The sequence below is a fragment of the Xiphophorus maculatus genome, chromosome 16 (genome assembly GCF_002775205.1).
Source record: "Xiphophorus maculatus strain JP 163 A chromosome 16, X_maculatus-5.0-male, whole genome shotgun sequence".
Taxonomy (NCBI): Eukaryota; Metazoa; Chordata; class Actinopteri; order Cyprinodontiformes; family Poeciliidae; genus Xiphophorus; species Xiphophorus maculatus.
The window spans coordinates 7,245,670-7,266,467 of NC_036458.1; the positions used below are offsets into that span (position 1 = coordinate 7,245,670).

The following is a 20,798-nucleotide window of genomic DNA, read 5'->3' on the forward strand; positions in this document are numbered from 1 at the left end:
GGAACCATGTTGGTAAAGGAGCTCTACCTGACCTCAGAGGAATAATAAAAACACATACCAGCGAATTAGCCTGCCAGCCTGAAGTTTAGCTAACATAAATATGAAAACCTTCAGTCATGACTTGAGAACGGCAAAAAACTTTGGAACAAATAGGCGTTGTTGTGAAGGGGGTCCAAAAATGTAGTTCAGACTTTTTACAAGACCTGAGCAATAAATTCACATTTTTAGTATGGTCCTTAAAGCGCTCGCAGGGTGTTTAAATAGGTCACTAATAGAGGGATAAATGATTTATGTCCCAGCTTTGAGTAGAATTATTGTAAGGGAGTTTCACTCAGCTACTTTTCACAGTCTGATCACAACAGGAACAGTTTACTAATGATGTTATCAGTTGAAAAACTTGCTATCAGTTGTTTATTTAGAGTTTCAGGTTGTTGTACAGTCAACCTGATAAACGTAAAATATTTGCAGGTGTGGTGAGAAATCTACATGCCCATCATTGTTGTGAATGTCAGATTAATTTTGACATTTGACTTTTATTCAAGCATCTGTTCTTTGAATGGAATGATTATTTAGCATATAACTTTAATTAAGAAAAACAATTCATTGTACATTTTCTTGAATTCACGGAGGGTCAAGATTATAAATAAGTAAAAGCTTAATACTTGCGTAGAGCTCCAGATATATCTGGATAACTCTTCCTATTTAAACACTCTTTGTAGCTCACTGAAGCTTTATTTTGGCTGGGAATACTCTGGTCCACCAGAAATTACACAGATTCAGCTTTAAGCATACATTATAAATTTGTAAAAAGAGGGGGAATGTTCCAGAACTTTGATGTTAGATTGTTTTTTTCCTTTCCAAAGCCAGTTTGGATGGGTTTCTTTCAGAACATCCAGTTGTGTCCAGTTTTCATCAATCGGTCCCTCAGAAACAGGGGTAGCATATTCAAAACTGAGTTTGTTACAATATGTGGCTCATTTTTGTAATTTGTAAATCGTCCCTTACATAGCACATTTTTTATTTTATTTTTTTTGCAATCAGATACATGAAGTTGATTTTGTCGTGCAGACTAAACATGCATAGAGCTACTAAAGACAATTTTGGAGGTAACAGACTGTCAAGTAAACAAAAGGTTGTGGCTAAAGTTGGAAAAAGTGACCTGTGGGCTAAATATAAACTTTTAGGGATTTCATCACTCCCTTTGGTAAACGTGTCACTGGGACGCTGACAGATTTTTGTCTGCTTGTTGAAAGGCGTCCTTTCTCTTGCTTGGTTCTTTTCACAGTCAGCAGAAAGACCAGCTCTTGTTACATAAGCCTTTTTCTCTTTTGCTATTTTGACACAGTTCTGTTAAATATTTAATCCTGTTCTTTGATGAGGCCGCCACAAGACCTACACAGCTTTATCAAGATATCCTAATATGATAACTCCCAAGACTTTTCTTGACCCAATTCAGCTCATTATGTGTTTTTTTTTGTACACTGTCAATGTCAAATATTGAATATCAAAGTAAATTTAAAAAATTAAAAAATAAACTGGTTGAGTCAACTACGGCGGTATCATCTGCCATCAAATGTTTGTAGTAAGACTTTTACATAGCAGTGGAGGAATTTTGGCCCATTCTTCTTTGCAGATTTTTTTTTTCATTGAGCCACACTGGATGGCTTGTTTAAGAACACGCCACAACAGTTTAGTCCAATTTAGGTCCAGAGTTTGACCAGCCACTCTAAAATATGAATATTGTAACATGACAGCAATTAAAGATATACCTGTCTGCCCACCAAAGAGAGGTCGAGTGCGAAGAAAAGAAAGCCCTAGGCTGAGTGACATAGCAGAGCTAGATATCATTGGGATGCTGCATGGTGACCTGAAATGGATTGTTTATGCAAAAAAACTTGAACATCCCACAAATAAAAGTGAGCAGTGGGTCAATCTTTCCTCAGGTTGAAGTCAGAAACTGGTAAAGAGCTACAAAGAAACAACGAGATAAAGCTATTTGAATTGAAGAGGATAGCACTGACCATATAATAAGGTGTCAAAACTCCTTCTTAAGGTGAAATGCTCATTTTTCTTGATATATTTTGTTAAATTTGTAAAAGAAATTTAATTTTTTGGATTAACTTTAATTAAATCACTTTTTTTCCAACACAAATGAATAAATGAAGAAAAAAATTCTAGACAATGATACAGCATGATTAGGTTTCTGTAAATATATAAAGTTGTGTCCCATGTTATGTCCAGTATCTGAAATATGTTGTTTTGTGGAGACAGTTTTACAAAATGAAAGTTAAATGCTTCTCCGTTCTCAAAATATCTCTGTGTACCTCTTTTTGATTGTTTTCCATGTTTGGTTTGACTTTTGAATGAGAAAGCCTGATGGCTGCTGATAAAAGCTTCCCTCTCAGGAGAGCAAGAATCAAGCTTTCTTAGGGAGAGCTTTGTATCTAGTTGGTGAGGCCTTCAGGGCCACATCTGCAGAACACCGAATCCACAGCGGGAATGATTGCTGGCTGTCTAAATTCTGTGTTTATGCTTCTTAGCAGCAAAGCATTGTTTTTGCACAAAGAAGATCTCACCTAATGACAGGCTTCTGTCTCTGAATGGCTACTTTGTAATCTCACCTAGATCTATAGGTGTTTCCAGTGTACTCTGAAGCCTCATGCAGGGTTGCAACACAGTTGTAAGTTGTGCAATTTGTAATTAACATGCAGCTGATGCCTGTAACTAACTGTTTGCGCCCCTGCAATGGGAGACACTAATTTAGGTAAATGAGTAGTTTGTATATTTTCAAGCCGAAGGCAAGAGCGGCCTGTAATGAAATTCAGAAAGTGTGATGTCATGCTTTCATTGACTCTGTAAGTAATCTGTGCAGCAAGGTAACAGCTTTTTGCCTTCCTTTACATGCTGGTGTAATCACTAATCTGTTCACAGTGACCTCAGCATTTAGAGACTAAAGTCTGAATGGAAAGAGCATGCACTCTTATAATGTACAAGACTATACTAAGGTTGACAAAAACAGTCATTTTTGCCCCTTCTACCTGATTCTTTAGGTCAACTTCAGTGGCTAATAAAAGAGCGAGTAGCCGTTGCCCAGACACACGCTCAAGAAGTCATTCACTGCAGGACAGCGGGATGACGTGCGAGGCTAACGCCTGAGTGGTATTAACAGGCAAACTCCTAATGCTTTTGGCAACACATTCAAAAAGTCAGAAGGAGCGATAAAAATAAGGCATCAGAATAGCTCCGGTGCAGATCGCCCTGCTTGTGAGCTGAGGAGAACTAAGCAAACAGAGCTGAAGGGGAGGCCGTGTGTGGCCTCTTTGAGAATCCTCAACGTAAAGCCACCCATCACATCATTTGGTTACTGTATGTAAACACCAAGGCCTGTTTTCCTCAGTATGCAGCCATACACACACACATATGCACAAAATCCTCTACAGGGATATCATGGGGAACTTACAAGGTGCTCTGTTTGCCTTAAATGTAAGCTTTCTCTGATTTCTGCAGAGTTAATTATTGTTTTCAAAATTTTGATATCCTCTATTAGATCTTGAACGTAGCACACTTTCGAATACCTGAGAGCAAAACTCTGCACAGTGCAAACGTGTGCATCTTCTTTTAGTTCATCTCATCACTTTTAAAAACCCAATGAGGGAAAAGTTGACTCAATGTTCAGGGTAATCTTTGTTTATAATGTCAGTTTAAAGACTAGTGGAAATTTTAGAAGCAAAACTGATTTTTATTTTTTTATTTTTTATTTTTTTCCAAGAAGTTGCAAAACATGATTTTCTTTTGCTGGTGCACACTCTATGCTCTGCGTGGGCTGGTGCAAATGAGCAGCAGAAGCAGCACAGGAAGAGAGGAATGAGAAACAGAGAAGATGAAAGCCAAAGTCAGGTAGATGCAGCAGAGAAGCCGTTTGCCACATCCTGCCTCTCTTCCTGGTAGGGTGACCTCCCACACAGAAGGAGTTCATATATCTAGTTTTTCTCACACTTGCTTCTGTGATTATTGTTTTTAATTCATACTCCATAAAGAGAGTGATTGCATGCATAATAAATCAGAATTAAAGCTCTACTGAAAATTTTTGCAATGCCAGCTCAGAAAGTGTCCAGCTTGTGCAAAAACATTACAATGCACATTTGGAAGCTGCGCCACCCTAAAGGCCGTTGTGGGTGTGTGATATTAACAGATTCAGTCAAGCTTAGCCATGGCCAGACAGCGCACAGACAGACCAACTTGGAAACTGAAAGGGTTTTCTCAGCTGTTATTCAGAGTCTTCTACGAAATGCTGTGGTATTGTCTTATTAAATCCTGCAAAAAAGACAACTAAGCCTTTTTAGGTCACTGTGCATGCTTCTTTGCGGCCTAATTTTGAATTATTTGGATAGCATCTGCAGGTAGTAAAGCAAGGATTTTGGAATATTTTTTCAAAAAAAATTAACATACTATCTGCTAGTGGTCATCCATCAAAGCCTTATCTCAAAGAGCTGATTGCGCAGACAAATTACTGTTGTTACTGAGTTGTTAAAAATGAGCAACCATAAGCTTGATATATGTTTTGTTGCTTGAACACCAGATTACATCTTGCTTTGCACTTTTCTTTTTTTTTTTGAAAGGCAGATTTTTGGAGTAAATCATACAGTGAGAAAAAGGGAAAATGTAATCGCCACGAATGTGCAGGGGCGATAAAAGAAGACATGCCAGCTGCCAGGAGTAAGATGAGAAACGGAAACAGAGGAGACGCTTGGAAGCCGAGAAATCCGCTTGGAATGTCTGAGTCAGGAGAGAAATGGAAAAAAAAAATGTCTTTCAATTGGAGCAGTGCGCTTGAGAAGTAGAAAGAGTTGCAGGGTGAGGATTAAGAAATATGGTCATGCGTGCCTTGTAATAAAGAGAGACCAGTTGTGAAAAGGGTAAATAACAAAGGGGATGATGACTGACCAAATCTCCTGTGACTCTTAACACGTCTGCTGGAGTTACTGTCACAAAGACATGAGGATAAAACACAAGATGCTTACAGCAGCTACACAGGGAGTCATTTTATGATGTTGTGACTTCAGGCAGACTCTTAATGAGGGAATTTCCTGATTATTTCTTGTGTTCTGTTTGCTTCCGGTTGTGTAGCATTCCCCCCAATGCAGCTACTGGACAGGACAGATGGAGACACACTATGTTAGCAAACCATATGGGCCTTTTTTTTTCTTTTACTTTGAATTCATTGTTTTCTTTTTACCAAAACCCCACTTGGTTTCTCGCCTCCACAAAAGGGAAAATTGGAGGATAGACGAAACGGGTCAGTGACTCAGCTGACAGCAGGTAGACGTGATCAAATGCCATCTGAGCCACGGCAGGGGTCAAAGGTCGCTTTTGTGCTAATGATTACCTGGTGAACCGTGCTGCCTCTGTGTTTGTTTGCGTAGTCATGGTGACAGATCAACAAGCATGATTTGATTTTTGTCCCCTGTTAAGATCCTTACTGAATAAAATTTGGTTCTTTAAGGAAAAACTATTTATTTTCTTATAAATGATCTAAAGTAATAAATATAAAAATAGGTGATTTCTAGCTGTACTGTTTTTTTTTTTTTTTTACCTAAACTCATTTCCTATTGCTTAAATCTGAAAAGAAAAGACAACGTGCAAACATTTTTCTTGTCAAGCTAAAGATTTAGGTTTGGACTTTAACTGGGCCGTATGGCTTTGCTTTGAGGCATTAGAGTAAATGAAGCTGAGTAGCTGCGCACGCTGAACGTTTCTGATTTTCAATTGCAAGAAAATTTGAAAACTCTGTGGGAGGAAAATGGTACTTTAATTTTGAGCCAAGAAAACCATGGGACATGCTTTGCCTCCTCTCCTTTTATTCATCTCATTAGAGTTTTGTGGTTTTGGTGACTGGGTGTATTAACTGCAAGTGAGCTAAAAGGCAGAAAACAAATGATTACACCTAATAAAAGTGTTTTATAAGGTGAAATCATTCCATGGTAGGTTTAGTGCAATCAAAAGCTTGTGATGCTTGTATCCACACTCATTTGTCTAAATTTCTTTCTTCTTTTGTCTGTAAATCTGGGGTGCACATTCAGATGTTTAACGAAGAGCGACATGAGAGGAGGAGGTCCGAGTCAAAGGTCAGGCAATTGTGGCTGACCCCTTTGTTAATGCATATGTTACACTTTCCATTGAAATGCAAGCGTTATCCTGTTTTTTTATCTTTAAAGACAAAGTTCCACATTTGTGAAAGCACATTTATTTTTGGTGAAAAACTAAAAGTTCAAATTGAAACAACCTTCATTTAGGTCCAGTAGGTGTTGCAGTTGCTTGTGCTTGTGGGGAAAATTTTGATTTGTCTTAAGCAAATAAACTTTCGGACACTTTAAAAATGGGATTTTCAATCAGTAGCTTGCACATGATGAAGTGCTGATCAAAGAAAGAGCAGAAGCCTGGAAGAGTTCATGATTATGTAGGAGAGATTAAAGGGTAAATTCAAAGAAAGTGTGGTGAGTAAAGACAGACGAATGAAAACAACAGGAGACAGAAGTGAAGCGTCAGATTATAAATAAAACAAGAATATTAAAAAAAATAGAAGACAGACATCATCATTCCTTAAATTATCGTATATCAGCTATTCATGTTGTTTAATTGATACCAGATCTGAGTTGTTACTTCAGTGAACATCTTAGAGGTGGAGTTTTCTTTGATTATATTGAATTTAATTCCCTGTTTGTTGTTGTCGTCATTAATCCAGAGAAGGGATTCCGTTTCTAGAAAACTCACCAGTTGACTTCATATGTTACACTTGACTGTGTTCTATAATGGTTTAGATGGAATTGAATTAAAAATTTCAAACTAAATTAGTATTTACATAGTTTTAATATGAATTGGATATGCACTTTTCTGTCCTGAAAGTTTGTTGTGAACAGGAGCTAAATAAAAGAACTGAACTAATGATGTTTCAACAAAGATTGTAAAAACTTCAAGATGCAACAAAATGAGATTGCTAGTTATTAGTGAAAAAGTGTGTACTCTGATAGATATTATTATGTCTTTTTACCTGGACTTAATTTTTTACTTGCCTGGTGATGATTTCTCTGTTTCTCTGATAACTAAACAAAAGGAAGCTTCATTTGCAGTTTGCAGCAATCAAATTAATGTAAATTATTTGGAATCACATTTTTATTCTCTCCCTGCAAAGTCTTCAAAAGAAAATAAACTGATGTGTAGTTTGACTTTTATCATATCCCGTTAAAACATATTAACCTGTTTATTCATTTTATTCTCAATAGTATTGATAGAAAATATTTAAACTGTTTTCTTTTTCTTTTGTAGTTTACACATTTTGTTGTCTGAGAATGTATCCCAAAGAGAATCTAGACTTCTGAATGTATTTTTTAATGTGCCTGTTTGATTAATGGGATCTTTTTTTTCTTTTTTCTTTTTTTTTTCGCTTTAAGCAAACTTAAGCAAGAAATAGAGAGTGTAAACATTAAATGGTCTCTTTTTAAATGATGTCCTGGAAAGAGTCCAACTTCCAGTGGTCCGCTGCTTTTTCCCAAGGCTGAAAAGATTCTGGCAGTAATTCAGACTGCTTTAACCGCCCTCCAGCCCAACATCCATGGCTACACTGAGGGCGTGCCTGCACTTTGATGGGCCGCCTGCCACTGACAGCCCCTTTTCTAATTCGAAACTCACGAAAAAAAAAAAAAAAAAAGACAAGGACTACTGCCATCTGTTGGGTTTTAGCATAATCTTCCTAATCAGTTTCAAAGGTTTACGTGTGGTTTCAGGGTTAATATTCTTTCCACCTGTTTCATCTCATCCTGTTTAAACAGAAGATGCATGTTTAATCACACAGCCCACACATCTTTATCTTCATTCATAGCTCACTGTTTGTTACAGAAAGGGCCTCTCTTGTTAACAGATTCTGAATTGGTCCATTGTCCGTCCCCCTCCTCTTTTGAGTAAAGAGTCTGATGAAGAGGGGACCCATGTCACTGTGGGACGGGGGGTATTTGGTTCTGCACTACCCTTCGCCTCTGTGCCCATAACTCTGATCTCAGAAAGCGTGTTTCTCACACCCCTCACTCCAGCTGGAAGACAGGAAACAACTCTGTCTGTGACTGCAGCCGTCTAATTGTTGGGTTTTGTGAGCGTTGCGATGGCCGTGTGCAGGGGACAGCAAGAATGCAGCACCCAGATGCAAGATCTCAAGGAATCCCCCTACTGACGCAGGGCCAGGCAGGAGGAATCCGCTGCCACATGCCTGTTAAACCAAAGGCAGCGCTGAAGAGAGATGAGCTGTCAGGAAGCTAACAAAACAAAACAACACTGTCAGTTTTCCTTAGTTATTTTTAACTGGTTGCTTCAAGACAATTTCTTATTTGAAACTTTTGTACATAATTTAGATTATCCCAGTGCAAGAAACCATTTTTATTTAATTGTGCTCATAATGATGAATAGAACATTAATTGACAAAAACGTCCCTAATTTGAATAAGTGCATTTATTCTTAATATGCATATTTAAGCCAAAATGTATTAATTTAACAACAGCAAGCTTTAAGTGTTTGTCTTCTTTTGTTTTTTGTATCTAAATAAGTGTTTTACATATAGATATAGCATGGCATAGTTTCTGAAACATTTTAAATATTTTTTGTATAGATGACAAATATTTTTTTTACATAGAAGTTATATAAAGTTTATAATTAAAACCGATTAGGCTTAAGGGGTGTTAAAAGTAATTTCCACTTGAAAACACACAATAAAATAAATCTGGGAAAGCCCTGCAGTTATTAGATCTAATTGCAAATGTTTTGTACCCGTGTAAAGTGAAGACATTAAAGAATGCTTTTTCACTGTCAGCACTATTGTAGCTGTTGCTATGCCTGATTTATTAGTAATAAATTAAGCTTAAAAAGTACATTTTTAACCTTTTGAGCTAAGACTCAGTTGTTCTCTAATTGTGCACTATAACCTATAAAAATGCTTATCAAAAAACACTCAAAAAAATGCTTCACACTATTAAATCTACATCTTGATTGAAACTTCAGCAAATCTCATCAGGTGTGGTTAATAGCTGTAAAACCACAAGTATTTGTGTAAACTCCATTTGGCGGATTGTTTTGGAAACACCAAACCGGCCTCCTGGTTGGAAAATAGGAAAATAAATCCTTCTCATTGTTAACAGGTGGAGTTTAAATGCTTGTATCAGCTGGAACCGTATGTGGGTTTGTTGGGTTTAGAACAACACATCTATGATTACCTAATACAAATATAACAAGATCTCATTGCATGTGATGTTGTGTTGTTAAACGTAACATGATGTCTGTTGATTATACAGTTCCTCTCATAAATAAGTGTAAGTTGTTATTGTTGGTGTCAAATATATGTGGTGTGCATTAGGGTAGCTACAGTTGTGTCTGTGTTCAAAGCTACTATCTTCAACTGCGAAGGGGAAATTTCTAAAGGAAAATATGTAAATAGGCGAATACTGAACCACAAATAGGTAATATATTAAAAAAACATAATATATATTAAAAAACTGATATTTATACTAATATCAGTTCATTATAATTTGTCACCAAAAGAAACATATATTAGACACCAAAAATCAGCTCTAGCCCTAGCTCAATCTATTAATATTTATATTATTATCAATCACTTTACGGTCTTATTATTTTGTATTTCACCATGTAGGCGAGGTTCAGTCTAATCAGGTTGTTTATTTCAAGATGGCGGTTTATAAAGAGTGATGAGGCTATTGTCTTGTTGACAATTTCTGACCCAAAGTTTGGTTAAAGCTACACAACTTAGCGATCCAACAGCATAAACAAAAAAGATGGAGTAAGTAACAAAGCCAAATTCCTTTTTGTTTATTTTTGTCATTTAAAAACATTGGATAAAACATTTCAGAGGGTAAAAATATATCTTAGCCAGAAGAAATAATGACAGACTTAGGGTTAGGAAGGCAAGGTGGGAACATTTTCCATAAGGACTAAAGGGAATCTCTCAAGTGAGTAACAAATATCATTCCAACTGACAGAGCAGTTTTCAGTTTATTGTAATGGCATGAAGGGTGTTAGCACCACCCATGCTTTGAGACAGTCTAATCCAGCCACCTTCCTAAAATAAAACAACCTGATAAACAGAAACTAAGCAGGAATCTTGCACATTGTCAAACTGGACAATCAGCTTTGAATGATGCCCGTATAAGGCAGTCATGCCTTGAAATTCTTTACATGCACTTCTTGAGAACTGCCTCGCATACAGCTTTCTTTGGGCTTCACCTTGTGGCAGAAGTCATGGAAAAATACCCATCTTGTTTAACCAGAAGTAGCTGATGATCACATAATTACATTTTCCAGCTGCTGAACACCATATATCTGCTGCTGCCGCAGAAAACGACTCCCACAAAGCCCAAATTATAGTGGAGGACATTTTTATGTAATAATTATAAAGTATGATAAATTGGCTACAAAATATTTGCCCTAGATAAAGGAGGGTGATTTGAACTTCAGCCGTTCATAGAGGATCATGCAGCACAGCACGTTTCCCACAGCTTCATTCTGACGTCTGTCCTGACTGTCTGACAGATTCATCTGCCATCTACTTCAGAGAAATATGAGATATTTACCAGCAAGTCATCGTGACCCATTTGATCATTGCTGAAATGTACCTTAGCCTTTGACTCTGCCTCTTATCACTTCTGAAGCGTCTCAGAAGTCCATTAGTGGAAGTTGTGGACATGAGAAAACCTCCCCTAAATCTGCAGCATCGCCACTACTGACACGACTTAATGGAGAGTGATGTGTGATAAGCACGTAATACCATTTACAGTAAGCGCAAGCATACTTCAGGGACCAGACTCCTCGTCTCGGCCATTTTAGTAAAGGAAATGATGTTGGAAGGTGATAAGAGCCAGATGGACTTTGGGAATGATGTGCAAATCATCTTTATCTCTTGTTATCTATAGAAAAATTTATATAACACCCTTTTCATTTTTAAAGATAGTAACAGATACATAAATATTCTAGTTAAGCATGTTATGTTTTATGGCCAATTAATTCTTTATTTGCTCTAAAAAACAATCTTGACAGTAAATTTTAACTGGGAGAGCTTCAGTCAGTGTTATACAACATAAGCAGCGCCTATCTCATTTTTCACTGGTATAAAGAGACAGTTAAATGCATAAAACTTGTACTAATCACACAGGAGAGGATTTTCCTGTACAACATGCAATTTTGATAATTGTTGAAAATATGAATTGAGTGTGTAAGTTTGAATTTTTTGTGGATTATCTCTAATTTGTCTCACAATTTTGCAGCCACCAAGCTTCTGTTCAGGTATAATTCTTCCAGGATTTTATGTCCGCTCCACAAATTTGTAGGTTTCCAGGCTCAGGCTAATCTTTTAACCATAGTCTGTAAATTTTTATTAGTATTGAGTTCGGGGCCAATCCAGACGCTTAACATAAGCCTCCTTTTTCGTTCCCAACCCTAAATATATGTTTGGAATAATTGTCCTGTTAGTATTTCCAAGTATACCCATGTTTCACACATCAGATGAAAATCAAACTGGCCCAAGCCTGAGAGATGCTTGAAATGTGTTACCAGACATTTCATGACAGCCGGCTGCCATATTTACTCCCTGAAATTTCAAAACATAGAAGTTGTGCTGGCTCTTAAAAGAAGGAGCAGCAGAGATAAACTCGTACTACGGACACTAAACCCTAAAAGACTTAATGAGGAATTTGTGTTGTTTTTCACAGATGTCTCTTTTTGGGGCTGATTGCCCAGCTTGCCTCTGATTAGTTTAGAAGCCCTTTAATCTCTACATACACACATTGTTTGTCAGAGATCTGTAACGAGATGTGTTACCAAAGCACATCCCATATTTGTCCTTATCAATTATTTTCAGAGAGATGGCTATCATTATTTGTTGTAAGGCAACAGACCTTACAACTGTGCCACTCCACAGGAAACCAGCTAATTTAAATTCACTTTTTTTATTCTGATAAGAAGAGTGGTCAAATATGATAGAACATTATAAATAGCCACAAAAAGTTGCTACATCTGTCTAAAGAACATTTAATTGCACACCAAATGAAGGGTGTGTATACATTTGGGTCTGTATGCATAAAAGTGTTAATGGGTGTTAGAGAAAATTCTATATAAATTAAAACATATGCATCCAATTCTTTTTTTTTAATAAAAATTGGACAGTTGTCATCCTACACACTTTAAAAAGGTTGGTTAGTTCAAATAAAATAATTAAAAGTTAATGTAAGACTCTTGCTAATGATAATTTTCTGGAGAACCTTCCAATGGGAATCAAACTAACTTGAACTCATGTAACACATCATAAAAATGCTTAAAGAATAATATGCTTCATTGTAGAACTTCTTCCTTTGATTTTGCAGTTTAACCTTTAAATGAAAAGCTTTGCCTTCCCTAAAATAGTCATAAACCACAGCAGGAAGAACAGCAGAAAAACAAACAGATGCTATTCTGAAACACTACTATAAGCTGTTAGACCAACATGTGATATATAGGGTAGAGATGTATCTCAGTTTCTGTTTACAACTATGTCTATTTCTGTTTCACAGGTAACAACAGGGAACATAGCTAATCGGAAAAGCAAAGAAACAAAACAGAAACAATGATAAGCAAGAAAGAGTATTCCAGAAATGAAGACCTACAGCATTTCTCCCTATTCAGTCATGTGAAAAAAGTATTTGCTGAGATAATAGCAGGGATTAGCTGTAAACCGTTGAGGGTGTGGGACGCACTGGTCTTGTGCCGAGAGCATACAATGGAAATATGATCCATCAAATACATCAATTAGAGAAGAGAGATGAAAAAGGTGCTCATAGTGATGGGTATTTTGCAAGCTTGCATGCCACAAGGATGTAAAACTTGGTTCCCAGGCACTGAAAGTTGATGGAGTGATTACACAACTGTGCCGTTGACCTTTCAGTGATGTGTTCTCATAGTTATCTGAAGGAAGAGTCATTAAATTTTACTACAGCTTCTCTTAGAAAGAAGGATTATGCAACCCAACAAGACAGGCAGCGTATCCTGGAAACTATCAAATACTGATAGGGAACTAAGCCTCAAAATCCACACCTAAAGATGGCACACCCGAGTCACGGAACCCCAAATAAATTGGCGCAATGGGAGGAAGTAGATATGTTGAATATATGACATCACAGGAAATAGCTTTGGAAAACAAGGGGATTAGGCATATGTGATAGAAGCATGCAAATGAGTTGATATATAATGTGTGCTGTTTTGTCTGAGAGGGACATTTTTTGTCCACTTACTGGCATGCTTGGGAACACAACGCATGTTTTGTCTGGACGCTTAGTAACCGCATTCTCAGGGCGACATATAAACAGAGGTAACCAGGTGGAGGAACAGGAGTGCCACTGATTCATCACTTTCTCCAGGAACACAGGAATGCACAGACATAGTCATTTGGTGGAAATAAAAACAAAAAATAGAGCTCCCTGTGAGAATACAATAGACGGTGAGACCAATGCTAATGCCTTGTTGACTTTAATGCTGACTCCTCTTTATGCCTTTAGAGGTAAATTCCAGGATGAATCAGTCACCTCAGATGCATTCCATCCAGCACTTTGCCTGACCACATCCCAGGTGTGGCCCTGGTGCCTGAAGTTCTTGGCATACTCCGCCTGCACCTGGAGCACAAAACAATAACACAAACATGGAAAGACGTTTGGAGGCATTTTGGGACAGCATTTTTAAGAGGCATGTTTATAGTGTTTTACTGAAAATTTGAGCGTCTTGTCTTTCTTCTATGCAACCAAAGTTTCTCAGGTATGACGCAGTAAATCCTCATTGATTATATCAAAGTTTGAATATGAAATTTTTGGGGGTATCTTATCTCAAAAAAGCTGCAGATGGTACTAGTTTTCGATACACAGCTCAGATACATTTGTGCTCATCGTCAAAACAAAACCCCTCTCTATGTGGGGCGAACTGCGAGTGGAATGCAAAAGCACTGATTGTCTCTTCCAAACTCCTGAATGAGCTGAGATAATGATATCAAAGCTCTTGGTTAAACCCAGGGTAAGTCTGGTCCCTGACAGACAGATTTGAATACCTAAAGGCCAGGAGAGAAGGGACTGGATGTCCAAAGTAACAGGATGAAAGAAGTGGATTCAAGGGACATTTCCCATGACAAAACCCCTGCTATTTCCTGGAGCACTGAGGCTTCATATACAAACATGTCTGGGTGACTGCCAAACCAAAAGGTCAACCAGTGGCCCTCAGGGTTGCAGCTGACGTCAAAGCTCACGTCTATCATACCGCCTTAAACCTACATTGATCTTATATATCAACATTTTTTGCAGAAGTAAGTATAAAAATCTTATTCTGAAGGGACAAGAGTGAACTATGGCTTTAGAGTGGAATGAAAGTGTCCTCAGACATTGTGGTCCCACAGCAAGAATGCAAGGTTCTTTGTGTCAAACGCTGATAAATATCTGCTTTATTTACAAGCAAACTTGTATAAATCACACTAAATAGGGCATTGAATTTGAACCATTTCACTTTTCTCTAGTGTTTAAATTAGAAAATGTTTTCCTTTAGTTTCTATCAAAAGAAATCCAAGCATCCCATTGTTAAAAAAACCCAATTTTTTTATCTATTTTCTCAGGTTGTCCTTTAAATTTTAAAAATTATCTGAAATGTTTTTGTGAGAAAAAAGTAAACGAGAAGTAAAGGTGCTATTACCACATATCACACATACCACATTCAGTGGTATGTTTGCTAAGATACAGACTTGTTTTGTTGTCATAGAAATAGACGCCACGATGAAAGCACATATACACATGACCCCTACCTTATCAGGCGGCCATATTTTTACAGTAACAAAACATGTCATGCAAACAGAAAGGAATGCAATTGATCAGTGACATTCTATTGTAGCATGAACTTTTTGTTTCTATTTTCCATTTGTGCTGTCAGAAAAGAATTAAAAATATGTAATATTTTTAGTTCAGTAAAAGCCAGCATCTTCATGTCATTCTTGATGTGATCAACTGTTAACATGTTTGCTGCTTTTCAGCATTCCAGTTATGAGAATGCTGCTCTCCATCCTCATACCAGGATCCCAGCAACTGTCACAAAATTACGTCAGAAAAATTTTTCTTATCAGGTTCAAAAGGTGGATTTAAAATTTAAAGTCTTATGAGGTAATTTTGTTCACAGAAAAAAAACGAATCATCAACCAAAAACGTTCATCAAAATTTGTCAGGTATGGCGTGACATTTAATTTCACCACATTCACCGCAGCACGTCTGTAGTTGTTTCACTTCTGCTCAGTTCTTTCACACGGGACATCCTGTTGAGCACATCTGCATCTGTTGCCCCACTACAGTATAGATCTGATTCTGTGTCTGCATGCGTTCACGTGTCTGTTCTTTCACCACATTAGCATAAAAACGCACAGATTTCATGTTGCTGCAGAGCATTTTGGTTCCAGTGCTGAACTGTTTGCAAAGTGGTTTCAATGCGGTGGTTCTCTGCATCAAATGTCTAAAATGAGTCTCACATTTTCTTTCCTTTGTATTCTGAAAAATGCCACAAAGACATGTGGCGGTGCATGTGGGATAATGGAATAACTTTCCTCTCTCTTCTGCTCTCATTTCACAGCTGTAAGATTTTCAAAAGTCTGCTTGCCCTTGTGATGTGGGTTAGTCTTGCCAGAGAGTAATTTTAATGTTTTTTCTGGGTCACTGTGCACTTCCAGTGGACCTCTCGGTAATTATTGGGCCTCAGAGACACTGTGGGTCATGTACAGCAGAAAGCTTCCAAAACTGCCCATGCTTTCACCAGACTGTCAGAATGGATCTAAGGCCAAACGACTGAGACCGCCTTGATTGTGTTCAGAGGTAAAAGTGACTGAATATTACACAGAGCTGAACAGATAATCGTTTTCTGTTCCCTTACTCATCTATCAACTCATCTTCATCATTTTTCAATAATGCAATCTTCTTATGTACAACTTTAACATGAATTATAGAGACGAAACATCATATTCCAGAACAATTGACCTCTGCAGGTCAACTGGACACCCCCACTTCTCCCATTTTGCAAGACATAGAACATTTAAAACCCTCTGAGGTCAGTCAGTTCAAAAGCTTAAAACAATGCAAGGGAGTTGCAGAAATTTCAGAGAGGCTCAAGGCTCACTGTTATCTGTCCTGCAGACTCCGGGACAGCAGCCAAACTGATGCCATCTCAAGGAGAGGAACGCAACAAAATGGCAGGAAATTCCTACTCGGTTTGCTCCCATCAGAAAAAGAAATTCTTTTCAAATGTGGCTACCGAGCAGCAGCAGTTGTTCTTAAAAAACAAAACAATTACTGCGGCATTGTCATGTAACAATGACCAGAATGGAACTGTTCACTGAACCAGGAAACATATCGAGCTTAGTCTGAACTTAAAAAGAAAAAAAACTTTTTCTGCACGAAGCACAAGCTTTTTATTTAACTTTTTTTTTTTAATAAGAATTTGCTGTCACAGTCATGCAAAACAACAAAGAATAGAGATCTATAGTTTGTACAAGAGGCCACCTAGTGGTAACTCATCTATATGCACATAGATTTTTTAAAAAAAATACTTGATTAAATTAATTAAGAACAAAAAGGGATATGTTTGTTCCTGAGCTGCTGGTAGCAGTGTGAATGTAAAAAGGTTTGATCTCCAAGTCATTCATTAGATTAAGTGTTTCTTGTTAGTTTTTTCAGTGTAACCTTCCTTCCAATGACCTAGAGAAGTTGTATAGTTCATTGTGTTAAATTTGCATTTGCTATTGCTATCACTATACAGTTAATGTATGAAACTGTCATACATTAAATATGTTTTTAAAACTGCTCTGAAAACAATAGTCAAACAATCTTGTGCTAAACCTGTATTACTCATCACAAAGTAATGGTAATGGTAAGTAATCTGCAAACCAGAGATCTTCTCTTTACTACAGAGTCAAGAGAAAACCTATTATTGTCTTTTTATCAATAAAACATAGCTTATTTGCTATAAGAGTGCCATTATGAACTTATGCTGCCATCTGGTGCCTACAGTGGAAACACTGAAACTATGACAGTATTAATCCAGCTGTTTTAAATATTTAGAGTTCAGACCACTATAATCTCGTACTCTTGTTATTGTTATTGATGTGGCCAGAAATTTTAGCAAGGCACATAAAAAACAAGGTTCAGTTTCCCACACATCTCCTTCCAAATAACAAAACAAGCCAAAATAACAAGGACATGAGATTTAATGAAAGAACTCCAGGTGGTTGATAACATGTGGCCTTGTGATGGTCTGAGAAGGGTTTTCACCAGCCCCTATCACACTGCTTAACTCACTTTGATCGTCTGTACTTTGCAGCAGTTCTGTCTTTTCAACCAGGACATTTTTAAGACGCCAGCATGTCAATGGAGAAGAAGGTTGTGTTGATCACAGGATGCTCATCTGGGATCGGACTCAGCTTGGCTGTTCGACTGGCCTCTGACACCAGCAAAGTGTTCAAAGGTAACCACAGCTGACATCTTTCGGTCATGATCTCGAGAGGCTTTTGCACAAGAGTAACTCAAAATGGAGCCAGGCATTTTGTTACTGGATAACAATAAATAACTTGTCACTCTGTCAGGTTTGATGGTCATGTTTTTGCCAATCCCTCACTTTTCTACACAGTTATTTTGTTTAAAACAAAAACATGGGTGTTGAATTCTCTTTAGTGTATGCCACAATGCGGAACCTGGCCAAGAAAGAACGACTTTTAGACTGTGTAAAAGGTCTGCACCAGGATACATTGGAAATACTTCAAATGGACGTGACTGATAGACAATCCATCCTGACAGCACGAGACAAAGTTGTGGAGAAACGGGTGGACATTCTGGGTTTGTTCCCGTGGCTGTCTAAGCTCCTTCAGTTTGGATTGCTTTCAATTTTCACATAATTGCCTAGTATTCTTCATTTACAGTGTGTAATGCCGGTGTGGGTTTGATGGGTCCCCTGGAGGTTCAGTCCTTAGACTCAATGAGGCATGTTCTGGAGGTCAACCTTCTTGGCACCATCCAGACCATGCAGGTGTTCTTGTCAGGAATGAAAGCACAAGGTCAGGGCCGGATTCTGGTCACGGGCAGCACCGGAGGGCTTCATGGTGAGACAATCAACTAAGAAAGGGATTACGAATGTCAAGTTACTTCAATTTTTGTTAGCTTATGCTTAACATTTCCAAAATAACACACTCTAATGCCCTCACAGGTCTTCCTTTTAATGAGGTGTACTGTGCCAGTAAGTTTGCAATTGAAGGCGCATGTGAGAGTCTGGCTGTCCTCCTGCAACACTTTAACATACAGTGAGTTTTAATGACCACATCATCACTCCTGACAGAAATACTGAAAATAAAAAAATATTGTTCAATAACCGTAAATTTACATGAGGACAATCTGAGTTGTATATTTTTGCTTCTTTTTTCCAGACTCAGTCTCATTGAGTGTGGCCCGGTCAACAGTGACTTCTTGATTAACCTGCAGAAGGCAGAGCTCGGGGATTCATCCCTGCAACAGGTTGATGGCCGAACGCTCAGTCTGTATGAAAAATACCTGCAACACTGCAGCACGGTTTTCCAAAATGCTGCACAGGACACTGAAGATATTGTTGAGGTGTGCAGTTTTTCCTCATTAACACATCTAAAAAGCTAACGGTGCCATAACATATGCTCAGTTCGTCAGTCTCAAAGCTGGACCTATGTATACGTTTGTTATAAACATGGTTTTAACATAAAAAGGATGTTACAGTGGAGAAATGTTTGAGTTTTCTTAAAAAAAAACGTTGAAAGTGTGGCTCACTGAAAGTGTTTTTTCTCTCCTGACTGGTGTAAGCAATTTTTCCAGCAGCCAAGAAAGCAGCTAAAAATCACTCACAATCAAATACCTTTGTTATCATTGCATGATTTGCAACAACAGATGTTAAACAAGACCAGCACATCAGGAAAACCAAACAAGGCATTATAAAATAAATTACATGGTGTGAAACTCCAATAAAATTAGATCACATCACACAGCCAATAGATAGCCACACCATAAAATTGCACTATAAAAGTCTCATTTGGCGTTCTGTTCCAAATAGCACTTGGATAAAAATAACTTTTAAATCTGGTGGCTCGTGTTCCGATGGAGATGCAGCATTTCCCAAGAGGAACACGTGTGAAACAGTTGTTCCCTTATTGAGAACTGCCCTGAATCATGTTTGTGCCTCTCTGCTTACATCTTGTCATTCAGCGTTGTCTTTATAATGTCCTATGCTGATTTCTTGTCTTTCACTCACTATCCACACATTAAAAATTCCTCTTTAATAACCTCATAATCTTATATAAAATCCTAAAACTACACATACCTACTGTATCTTTTTATACTTCTTGCAAATGCTTTTTGCTCACCTTTCTGGCTCCTATCAGCCGCATTGTTACTCTTCAAAGATTTTGACAAGATCTTTGAAATCTTGAAAACAGACGAGAGCTACATCCTTATCTCTAAATGATCCCTAAGTTCCAGCAGTGTAAAGATACAATGAGCTTCGCATAAAGAAAGTGCATACTTTTCATGTTATACAAACAATTAAAGAAAATTTACTTTTTATATTTCCAATAAGAGTATGGGTTTTTTTAAATGAAGAAGTTTATAAGTGGAATATTAAAATCAGTGACTGATTTAAACCCAGTAGATCTAAAACAAAGCAAAACAAAGGAAAGTCAATGAAAAAAATAAAGAAAGAAAACCCCTGCATTTCACCCACATCAACTTTAGTAGGACTCTTATAAAAGAGGTCTGTTTTCTTCACAACAGACCAAACATTCTTAGTTAGTTGCAGGTTAGATAAACAATTGAATTCTTTAAAAGGAAAGTTGTTGTTGAATTTTGTAAATAATTCAATAAAAACCTCTTCACTTGCAGTGGTGTAACGACGACTTATGTCTTCCTCATGTCTTTGTTTTTCTTTTCCTCTAGGTATTTCTAGATGCCATCCATTCCGCCAGTCCTGCATTCAGATACTTCACCAACAGCGTCATGCCACCTCTTACCAAACTGAAGGTCACAGAACCAGATGGAATGGAATACATCAAAGCTATGAGCAAGATCATTTTTGCAGATCAGGACCAATAACTGCAGAAATGTTGTTTTTTCATCCAAGAAACCACTTTATCTGCAAACCTTGCCCTAAGTGAAAAGAATAGTGTTTGTTTTTTCTAATTTTAGCTTCAGGGGCAAAGGTGATGAAGTGTGTTTTGTAAGAGGAGTTTGCAAAAAAATGCAACTCCACATTCTATATTTGTCTGAGAGTTATTGCTTGTGGAGTAATATGTGATAAGGATTACGTATATTGTCTTAAGTCATTCCACAACCTTTACATTAGTTTATTTCAACAAAGCTTTTTATCTCACATTCCATACTTTCTCTGGGATTGCAGTGCTTCATGCAAGGCTCTTGCATTAGATTGTTGAAACTGAAAATTTTCTAAAAATGTACCTATGTAACTCTAGTTTGCTATTTTTAATGTATGGAAAAAAACTGTCCCATCTTAAAGCAAGACGCAAAAACTGGCTGAACTATGGTCCATGTAAAGACCCAAAACCTGGAATAATTATTGGGTGTCACGTTATATTAATATCCACACATACATACAAAATGATGCATGTACTGTATGTATAAGTGTATTTGCATGTGTGCATTTTGCAGTTTTTACTTATAAAAGCAAAAGTTATCCAAGCCAAA

The 20,798-nt window shown here is 37.4% G+C and overlaps 1 protein-coding gene across 1 annotated transcript; it reads left to right on the forward strand.

The window, feature by feature from the left end:
* Positions 1-16,838: 16,838 nt before the first annotated feature.
* On the forward strand, positions 16,839-20,468 carry hsd17b1 (hydroxysteroid 17-beta dehydrogenase 1). Its single transcript, XM_005796702.3, has 6 exons — positions 16,839-17,553; positions 17,760-17,921; positions 18,005-18,184; positions 18,289-18,382; positions 18,506-18,689; positions 20,034-20,468. Exons 1-6 carry the CDS (start codon positions 17,451-17,453, stop codon positions 20,187-20,189), a joined length of 879 nt encoding a protein of 292 aa, XP_005796759.2. The 5' UTR covers positions 16,839-17,450; the 3' UTR covers positions 20,190-20,468.
* Positions 20,469-20,798: the final 330 nt, after the last annotated feature.